This window comes from Callorhinus ursinus, unplaced genomic scaffold, assembly GCF_003265705.2.
Source record: "Callorhinus ursinus isolate GAN/ISIS: 27379988/994484 unplaced genomic scaffold, GSC_fseal_2.0 scaffold12, whole genome shotgun sequence".
Lineage (NCBI taxonomy): Eukaryota > Metazoa > Chordata > Mammalia > Carnivora > Otariidae > Callorhinus > Callorhinus ursinus.
Genome location: NW_027397074.1, coordinates 76,179,455 through 76,190,857, shown reverse-complemented (window position 1 = coordinate 76,190,857; position 11,403 = coordinate 76,179,455). Strand labels below are relative to the sequence as shown.

Below are 11,403 nucleotides of genomic sequence, written 5' to 3'. Positions count from 1 at the left end.
GAGGTCATATGATACATGTCTTTCTCTGATTGACTGATTTCACTCAGCATAACACCCTCCAGTTCCATCCACGTTGTTGCAAATGGCAAGATCTCATTCCTTTTGATGGATACATAATATTCCATTGTGTATATATACCACATCTTCTTTATCCATTCATGACAGTTTTCTATCACCTAATACTTACTTTGTATTCTGTTTATCCCTTTCCCTTAATAAAGATTTCAGAGGCTCTATTGTAGTTCCTTAAAATTCCATGTGTTTGAGGTTGATGAGCTTCTTAATAAAAAAGATGCCTTAGAGAGGATGCTTGTCTGTGCCCCAAGAGACACTATGTGGCCTAAATTCAAGACCAAGCCAGATGGACTTGTTTTTTCTTCTTTATTCAAGTGTAATTAGCAGTGTTATATTAGTCTTAGGTGTACAATTTATGATTCAAAAATTCTATACATCACGCAGTGTTCAACACGGGAAGTGTAGTCACTTTCTTTTTTCAATAAAAAGTGTTTGCTAAATCATTCTCCTGCAAGGCCTAGACAAATGACCAACCCAATGGTCATTAGTATCCCCAGCACCCATACTGTGGTCTCCAGATACCATTTCCAACTAAAAGGAACCAAAGCCTCTAACAATATGTCAAAACAGAAAGCAGGGGAGACAGCAGTGACTACTGTGATTGTATCAGCATGACTCAGGAATCAACGTGAAGCTCCTGTTGCCAAGATGGCACAAGTGGAGCATCACTAACAACTACTAGAACAGATTTTATGTTAAAAGCCCACGAATTCATAATGACACACAAACACACCACTCATTAGTCAACCTCTGAAGAATGCTAAGAAACTAAGTTACTACTCTAAAATTCAGCAACTAAAGGAAAAGAATTAAGTGTTTAACCTACCTTTCCTTTAAAACCAAAGAATAAATGAAGGAAGCCTTCGGTTTCTCTTCCAGTTAAGAAATACAGGGGCATGACAGAATGAGAACGTCATAGTTTTCCAAGGCCGTAATATAATACAGAATCATGGCAGCGATCATTAATGGCCACTGACATCAGGAAAAAGAAAGACAACCAAACTCTTGTGCCTCCTGACTGAAGTACATACAGACATATGGATGAAAGTATTCTCATACCCCCTCACCCAATGGAACCTGAAATTAAATCAGCCTCTACATTTTTACTGCCAGTGTACACAAATTACAGGAGACAGAGAAGTATGTTAAATGACTTTATGAAGATGGTTGGCAAAAGGCAGAATAAGGCTTACTATACAGGACTAACACACTTTATCTAACAAATATGTTAAAAAGGGCAGAAAAAGAAAGCCACTGAAGTGAAGGGATAATTTGAGATTAATTAAAAGACAGGGTTGAGACAAATCAACCAAATGCACTGTGTAGGCCTTACTGGATCCTTACAGAAACAAACCACTGTTTTAAAGAAAGAACCACGACAATTAGCGACATTATCACTGGATGTTTGATGATATTAAGGAATTACTGTAAATTTCTTTTATATGTTAAATTAATATGGTGGTTACATTCATTAAAAAAATTATTTTTCCATAGAAATACTGAAGGTTTATGGATTAGATGATATAATACCTGGGAATAACTTCAACATAATATAGCGTGTATATGTGGGGGAGTGTCAGGTTAAACATAAAATGAGTTCGTGACTACTAAGCTAGGTAATGTGTACATGGGAGTCTGTTATGTGAAACTGTCCCTTCTCTTGGTAATGCTTAAAATTATCTGTAACAAAAAGTTTTTAAAACTTTATCTTCAGCTATAAACTATCCTCAGAGCTCCAGTTTGATCACAGATGACATTACCTTAGTCTTACAGGCAAACTCAATCACATTCAAAACCAATTCTCTATGTACTTCCCTGCCCTCTTTCTCTCTATGAAAAGCACCACCATCCTGGTAGTGGGGTCCCTCTCACCTCCACATCCAATCAGGTATATCAAGTCCTGTGTGGACTGTAACTTCTCCCCTTCCTTTCCTTATTGCCACTAGGCTAGTTCAGCCCTCATTACCTTTTGCCTAGTGCTTGCTTCATCCCACATTATCACCTCTCCTGTTTTCATTCCCAAAATATCCCTCTAAGTACCCTACTCCTGAACCAGGTTTAACAACCTCCCTAGCCTCACTTACCTAAAATGAAGATGTCAATTTGGACTATCTTTAGTTTAATTGATTATAACTTCTTCCTATTATTTTGTGACAAAACAGAGTAGATAAACTTAGCAAAACTAATTGATTATACAGAGGCATAAAGCAGCCTCTTAAATTTGTCCTTTAGATTAGAATCCCTTCAATACTCATCTCTTAACACCATCAATTCATATAGGATCATAACTCCACCCTGTTGATTTTTTATGCTGCTTTGCTTTTGAATTTTCTGGATTGAGCATTCACATGCACTACTAGAGTTCATCTGATGAAGCATAACTGGTGAGTGATATGACTAACAAAGTATATCTAGTATAAATATAATCACATATGAAGCAAAGAGACATGACACTCTAGTAGATAAAAAAAAAAAAATCACTGGTATTCACAGGGGAACTTTCAGAGGTGTTAAGTACTTGACACTGTATCTCACATAAATAACTGCATTTTCATGCTTTAAAGCTGGTTTCACAACAATTAGAAAGTTTATTCACTGCACCAAGCCCTGCTTTGGCCTTTGATGAACTGTGGATACTTTTGAAACAAAAGTGATATTTAAAAAAAATTTTTTTGGGGCACCTGGGTGGCTCAGTTGGTTAAGCAACTGCCTTCGGCTCAGGTCATGATCCTGGAGTCTCGGGACTGAGTTCCGCATCGGGCTCCCTGCTCAGCGGGGAGTCTGCTTCTCCCTCTGACCCTCCCCCCTCTCATGTGCTCTCTCTCTCTCTCATTCTTGCTCTCTCAAATAAATAAATAAATAAAATCTTTAAAAAAAATTTTTTTTTTTTTGAGAGAGAGAGAGAGAGAGAGCTCATGTGTGCACAATGGAAGGGGGGAAGGGCAGATGGAGAGGGGGAGAGAGAATTCCAAGCAGGCTCCATGCCCATACGGGGCTCAGTCACACAACCCCGAGATCATGACCTGAGCCGAAATAAAGAGATGGCTGCCTAACCAACTGAGCTACCCATGCACCCTCAAAAGGGATATTTTAGTTAGTAATGGCTATATTCATTTTAAATGAACCCTAAATTCCCACAGTTCCCCCAAGAAACAAAAAGCTGAAAATGAAAAGTACAGAAACTTAGCTATGTGATTCCTGAAGTGCCCTAAACATTACTTTTTTGATTTTTACATTTTAGATTAATAATCATTTTTTCCATTGTCAGATTCTGTTCCTTCACAGATCTTATGTTCCAAATTTGAGGAAATGCTTAGAGAAATCATCAATGAATCACAATTCAAAAGTAGACTAATACACTACACTTTAGTGCAGAACTAATCATAGCTCACCTCCACCAGAGTACTACAATTCACCCACCAGCGACCGGACATTTAGATTTAAAGGGCCAATAGAAATGTTCTACATGTGGGTTATGGAAGTGGGGAAAAAAGAAAAACATCATTGGGTCTCTAAATCCAACACCCTGGACAATATTACTAAATGAGGCTTTCAAAGAAATACCATGCAGAATAGAAGACGTTCTTAAAATGCAGAAACCATACTGATCAAAGACATGGAATTTGTCATATCATTATAGAGTTCATCATTAAAACAGAAAAAAGTGAAAAAGGTGGGACTTGAAATAAAAAAATCTAATTGTCAATACACAGTAAAGTTACAAAAAAATGAAATACTATCAAATATAGAATGGTTTTCTCTGAAGGGACAGGGAAGGTGGGGGTACAATCAAGGCTTCTGAATTGGTACCGTTTTATTCAATAAGAGGAATTATTTATTATTCTTTATTACCTTTTAAAATATTACATAATTTGATAGACATAATGGTCAATGTCAGACACCTTTTTAGAGTCCTTCAACAATTCAGGCTGTCTTAGTAAGAGGAGGCAAAACATTTAAGACTTAATTAGTACACTTACCTGATTAGACTTTTCTACTGTACTGCTGGGAACCTCAGTAGTGTCCTTCACAAAAAAATTATCTATGATGTGTCTCTCTGCACATTCTTGGCTGCAAACTGGACATCGAATGACTCCAACTGGGGAAAACAAAATTGTGTTCTAAGTTTTTTTAGTTTGCACAGCATAATGATTTGATTGTATATAACTGCAAAATGATCACCGCAGTAAGTTCAGTTAACATCTGTCACCATGCATAGTTACAAAAGTTTTCTTCTTGTGGTAAGAATTTTCAAGATCCACTCTTCCAGCTACTTTCAAATATGTAATATGGCATTAACTACAGTCACCAGGCTGTACATTACAACCCAATGACCTATTCATTTTATAACTGGAAATTTGTACCTTTTGACCCTCTTCATTCTTTCACCCACCCATGACCCTTTACACCTCAGGCAACCACCAACTGAGCTCTCTTTCTAAGTTTTAATATAAATATACTACACACAAACGAGCACATCTCATTCAAACTGTAACTGGGTTCTTTTACAATGCCCACTCTCTTCAAAGTCATATCTGCTGTTACTTAACACAAAGCAATTCAGTTTATGTACACATACAGATATATCCCACACCTAGTTTATTTAATAATGAATAAAAGTTTATTTTAAATGAGATGCTCCTCCAATAACCTCATAGGCTGCTCTTTTTATTGTTTAGCAACTTCCCCTGGCAGTGGTTTTCAAAATCTCATGTGGAGATTTTTTTAAAAATAGAGACTTCGGGTTTTCTCTGGATGTACAGACCGGGATTTCTGAAAGGGGAGTACAAACATACTTGTTTTGCTTTAAATCTCCATGGGAGATTAAGAAACACTATTATGTTTCCTTTAACAAGTGCAAATATGTTCTTTTTGGGGAGGGGAAGAATAATCTTTCATAGTGCTTGGTAAAACAGTAAGTAATAACTATGAATGAATTAAAATCTAAATTTTTGATTAAAATTTTAAAATCTAATATTCACTTGATGCTATAATTTGTACCACGGAGACTGAGATAAGGTTCCCAAGAACATTTTTTTGTAAAATGAAATGCATAAGAATGAATATAAAGTAATCCAAAGGTCAATTTCATTTATATATACAAGCAATCAACAAATATTTAAATTAAAGAACACATTTTACAATAGCAACAAAATATACTGAGTACTCAGAAGTAATTGTTTTAAATATGTAAGGCCATTCTGGAGAAAAATGTTAAGCTGTATTTAGAAATCTTAAAATATATCTAAGTAAAGAAAAACCATGTTCACGATGGTAAAGATACCAATTCTCCCCAAACATATTTATAGATTCAATGCAATTTTAATAATCCCAAAAGGAATTTCAATAGAATTTTGACAAGCTGGGGGGATATGCCTACCAAGTAAAGGACTTATTCTAAAGCTATGGTAATTAAAATGGTGTGAAATTTATGTAAGGATTAAAAAAAAGAAAAAGAACAGAATACACATACCAGAAACAGGCTCACAAATAAGTACATTTTATACATAGATGTGGCACTGGAGATCAATGGGAAAAGGGATGAACTTTTCATGGTGCTACAGTTCTCCAAAGTGGGAGGGGGATGAGTGAGATCACTACTCTATTAAAAATGAGAGTTCTTTTAAAAGATTAAGAACCTTAAAACTTTCGCAAAGAAATATAAGAGAACGTCTGTGTAAACTTAGAGCAGGAATAAATTTCTAAAGCAAGAAACAAAAAGCAAGAGGTTAAGGGAAAGATCAATGAATTTGATTTCATTTACATTCAGAATTACAGCTAGCAAAAAGATTACCATGAAGAAAGTGACAAGACAAGGTTCAAACTGGGAATGATATACCTAGTATGTGCTACTAACAAAGAATTAATAATAAAAATCTGCAAATTATGTGACAATGCATTTCACAAAAGAGTAAGATTGAGTAAACATATTTTTCCCTATTCCTCTATATAAATGCAGCTAAAAACTCTAGGTGTTCTATATGAAACAATCATAAGAAGACTGAAAGGTAGAGAGAAGGCAGCAGACTAGCTAGAGTCCTCAGGACCCAAGGAACGACACAGTGGTGAGTTCACTGGATTTTCTTTTAGCCTCATATATTCCAAAGTGAGCAGTCACCATGGATGAAGTCACCGTCCTATGAATATCAACAGGTGTAAACAAATAAACAAAAAAATCCCACAGAAACCTGCTCTCTTTATCCTAAGGACCAGGAAATAGGCAGCCCACCAAGACATAACTTTTAGACAGTAACTGCTCTACTCCAGTCAAACACCACAGATAAAACTGTGCTCCTTTTCCCACCAGCAAAGGCCCAGTGGGAAGTCTAGACTTCCACCCTGGCCAAGCAGAAACCAAGTACTCCAACGACACACTGCTGTGTCTGTCAGAGAAGACTGGTGGGGAGCTGGGGCTTTCATCCTTACTGGGCACTAATGAGGCCCCCTGCAGCATTAGCAGGGACAACGGGAAAAGCATGAATTTTGCCCTCCATGACAGTAATGAGGTACTGCTCTACCTCTATGCTGGGGAGGCATTAAAAAGGATTATTGGACACTCAGAACTTTTACTACTGCCTACCAGTAACCTCCTCGGTCCCCACTCCTTAAAGGGGTCAATGAAGAACAATGGGAAGTAGTAAACAGACACTCAGGCCCCTATTACCCAGGGAGCTAATCAAGAGGTAGCAAGAGACTTCCACACCATCCACCAGTAATAAGGAGGAGGCCCTCCCCTTCCAGATGTCAAGGGAGGCAGCATAAGGAACACAGACTTCAATTTCAACCTCATAGGAGACAGAAAATAAGAAATGTAACAGCAGAGACTAGTGGAATTGAAAACTGAAAAGTCAAACAAACAAAAAGCTGGTTATTTGAAAAGGCCAATGAAATTAACAAACCTTCAACAAGACTGAGGATGGTAAAGGAGAAGATACAATTTACCAAACAAAGAATGAAAAAGGGAAGAGCACTACAGATGATGTGGACATCAAAAAGTTAGTAGAGGAATACTAACACTAGTCACAGAAATTTAACAAGTGAAACAAATTACTCAAAAAGTGCAAACTACTAGGACTTATCCAGTATGAAATAATTTGAATAGCCCTATAGCTATTTGGAAATTGGCTCCAAACAAACTGAAATACTTAGGTGTAAACCTAGCAAAACATGTATAGGACTTTTATGCTGAAAACTATAAAATGCTGATGAGAGCAATCAAAAATCATCTAAATAAATGAAGAGACACAGAGTGTTCATGGATAGGGGTAATCACTGTAGTAAAGATGTCAATTCTCCTTAATGTGAGTTGTAGGTTTAACACAATTTCTAATATCCCAGCAACATTTTTTTGTAGATATAGACAAGATTTCAAAATTTATATAGAAAGGCAAATGTACAATAGTAGCTAAATCAATACTGAAAACAAGAAAGAGGAACTGTTCTATCTAATATCAAGACACTATATAGCTACTACAACAAAGAATATCTGTTACCGTTCAAGGGATAGACAAAGATGAATTGTGAAGATTAAAAAAAAAAAACACCACTACACACTGGGAGAAAATATTTACAGAGCACAGATCTGACAAAGGATTCATATCTACAATATATAAAGAACTCTCAAAACTCAACAATGAAACAACAAACATCCCAATTAGAAAATGGGCAAAACACAGGAAGAGACATTTCACCAATGAGGATATACACATGGCAAACAATCACGCAATAAGAAGTTCCACATCACTAGCCATCAGGTAAATGCAAATTAAGATCAAGGTGAGATACAAGCAGAAAGCTATTGTCACTACATTTTATTTTGGATCTCTCATACATTCTCAGTGGGAATATAAAATAGTTTGGCAGTTTTCTTAAAAACTAAACATAACATTTATCATATGAATTAACAATCTCACTCCTGGGCATTCCAATGGAATAAACTTAAATCCACAAAAAATCTGAACACTGGCTTAATTCAGTGTTATTCAAAATAGCCTCAAACTTGAAAAGACCCAAATCCCCTTAAAGAAGTTAATGATTAAGTAAACTGTGGTATATCCATACCATAGAATGCTAGTCAGCAATAAAAGGGAAATAACTATTAATACATGCAACATATTGAATGGATCTTAAGAGTATCATTCTGAGTGAAAAAAGCTAATTTCCAAAAGGTCACTTATGAATGATTCCATTTATGTAATATTCTCAAAATAACAAGATTATAGAGATTAGTGCTTTGCCTGAAGTTAAGGATGATGGAATATGGGGAAAGGAAAGGGTAGATATGACTACAAAGAGAGCTTTGGTAGGGATGGAATAAAACAAGAACACAACTATCTTGATTGTGATGATAGATATATGAATCTACACATGTGATAAAGTGGCAAAGAACTATAGGCACTATTTTACCAATGTTCATTTTCTTGTTTTGATTTATACTAGTTACAGAAGATGTAATCATTGGGAAAAACTGTGTACCTTAGATCTCTCTGTAAATTCCCATCAATCTATTATCAAAATATAAAGTAAAAAACAAAACAAAACAAAAAAACCCTAAAATGAACTAACGTTTATTTAGTGTTCTCCTTATATGCACTGCATTATCCTCATAAAGAAGAGGAAACAGATCAGAAACTCTGGTTTAACCTGATCAAGGTCACACAGCACTGGAATTATGATTTGAACCCTTGGCTGATGGACCCAAGTGCAGGCTCTGTACTACTACACTTTACAAAAATGTTTAGAAAACCATGGGTTAATAGGTCATGTCATTTTGATAGATAAGATATTAGTCCACGAATTAAGAATCCCATTTGTGGCTCTCTTTTCCTTCCTGGCTGCTTGAAGCTCAGTGGCCATCATGAACGACAAAGTAACCACGTGGACCAGGAAGTCATGACCAACCGACTACTTCAGCAGAAATAGATGGTCACTGATGTTCTTCACCTGGGAAAGACAGAAATTCTGGAAAAACTAGCCAGAATGTACAAGGCCACACCAGATGTCACCTTTGGATTCAGAACCCATTTTGGTGGTGGCAAGACAACTGGCTTTGGCATGATTTATGATTCCTTGGAATATGCAAGGAAAAATGAACCCAAACATAGACTTGCAAGACATGGCCTATATGAGATGAAAAAGACGTCAAGAAAACCTCAAAAGGAACCCAAGGACAGAATGAAGAAAGTCAGGTGGACTGCAAAAGCCAGTGTTGGTGCTGGCAAAAAGAAGGAGTAAAAATTCTGCAGTGACTTTACCTGTGGTGATTCTGCAGATTTTTCACGAGAGAATTAATAAACTAAGAACTTAAAAAAAAGAATCCCAGTTGTGTAAGGTGCTGAATTTGACCTAAATGAGTTTAAATCCAAATAAATGCTAACTTAACAATACCTTTTTAACCATAAAGTGAAGAGGAAAATGTAATTTTTTTTTAAAGATTTCAATTTTTTTTTAAAAGGAATCTCTACACCCAAAGTGGGGCTCGAACTCACAACCCCAATCAAGAGTTCCATGTTCTACTGACTGAGCAAGCCAGGTGCCCAGAAAATGTGACTTTTATTCAACCAACTCTGAGTACATTTATAGTTCTTCTGCACAAATTGGAAGACATTAGCATCTAGAATATATCCTTTCAGAAGCTGGAAAGATTAAGATCTGATTAACTAAAGAAAAAATAATTCTCTAAGAATTGTGGAGATTTTTACTTGAATCATTCATCACTGTGTGTTTAATGGCCACAGTTGCTTCTTTTTGTTATTTAGGTTGAAAAATTTTTAAGTGGTACATAACTTCCTTTAAGTCTGTTTTCAAATGTTAAACTTTGATGACACCTGCATCCCCACCCACCTTCCTACACAAATGATCCCCTTACCTTGTTCTCTTTTCCCTCCTGGCATTTATCCTTCTATTTATTTATGTTTATTATTTATTGTCTGGAGATCTCAAACAGAATGTAAATCCCATGAGGGCAGAGATTTTTCTCTCTTTAGTTCACCAATATTCCAAAGCACCTAAAAATGTACCTGGCATAGTGCTCAGTAAGTACTTGGTGAATGATAAATAAATTCCTTTTAATACACATACCCTATGATTCACAATTTCAACATTGAGAAACTCTCATACTTCAGCATCAGGAGATATGTTCAAGAACGTTCATCAAAGCATTTTTCATAAAAGCTCACAACTGGAAACAATCTGAATGTCCATCAACAAGAGAAACAAAATACTGTGATATATTCAAATAATAAAATACTTTACAGCAATGAAATCAATGCACTTTAACTACAGATATCAACATGACTGAATTCCAAAAAATATTATATTGAGTGAATAAAGGAAGTCCTAAAAGAATACATTCACCATTTAAGTTCAAAAATCCAAATACAATCCAAATAAAATATTATATAGGAAAGCATACATAGATGATCAACTATAAAGAAAAGCCAAGGGAATGATTAGCACACAAGTCTGGACACAAGTCTAGGAAAAGGGAAAGCAGCAGCAGCTCCTCTTAGTACTAACTTCAACCCATCTATTGTTCCTGAACTAAACTGCTTCCAAGGCCTAAAAGCAAGGGGAGATGAATGGGTGCAAATGAGATCTGAGGCCCAGTGAAACACCTGCTGGCTTTTGTCAGACCTCTAACTCTAGACTAGTTACTAGATGGCTAGTAACCCTCAGAGCAAAGCAGCTCTAGCAAATTAATTAAATATAATCCCCACCTTACAGATCAGAAAACTGACTACCATCACTTGCCCAGGGTCATAAAACTACTAAGTGGCAAATCTGGGATTTCAACCCTGCCTCATGACCCATCTTGTACACATTCCACACGGAACATATTTAAATAAAAGAGATAGAATATGGAGTTTAAAACCATATAGACCTAGCGTATTCCTCTTTATTGATTGCCCTATAACCCTTAAATCCTTTGAGCCTCTACTTCCTCTTCTGTAAAACAATAAATGATAATCATAATGATAATGATTACCATATTGAGAGTTTGCTGTGTTCCAGTTATTGTGCTAAATGTTTCACACTCATTAGAACAAATTTGAGGCAGGACTGTTACAAGGATTATATGAATAAGTGTATAAAAAGGGCCTAATGATGTCAGGTTGGTACCTGGCAAACCTGTGTATTATAATCTTTGTGCCTTCCAATTAAAATCAGGTAATAAGTGACTCCTTCTGAAAGGATCAGCATGACCTCATCTATCTGATTCCCTCAAAGTATGATCTGCTAATGCTATAAATGATTTCAGAGTCATAAATGCATGTTTACCTAAAAGTAACAACAGGAAAACAAACAAACGAATACATAAATAATAGT

The 11,403-nt window shown here is 36.0% G+C and overlaps 1 protein-coding gene and 1 pseudogene across 2 annotated transcripts in view; one reads left to right on the top strand and one right to left on the bottom strand.

Moving 5' to 3' along the window:
- The window catches only part of TRIM24 (tripartite motif containing 24), a 120,446-nt gene that overhangs the window by 57,678 nt on the left and 51,365 nt on the right, over positions 1-11,403 (bottom strand). For both annotated transcript variants that reach the window (XM_025854788.2, XM_073899255.1), the window contains exon 2: positions 4,056-4,174. In XM_025854788.2, the coding sequence (XP_025710573.1) occupies positions 4,056-4,174 (119 nt within the window). The remainder of the gene's footprint in view (positions 1-4,055; positions 4,175-11,403) is intronic.
- On the top strand, positions 8,933-9,352 carry LOC112810916 (small ribosomal subunit protein eS24 pseudogene; annotated as a pseudogene).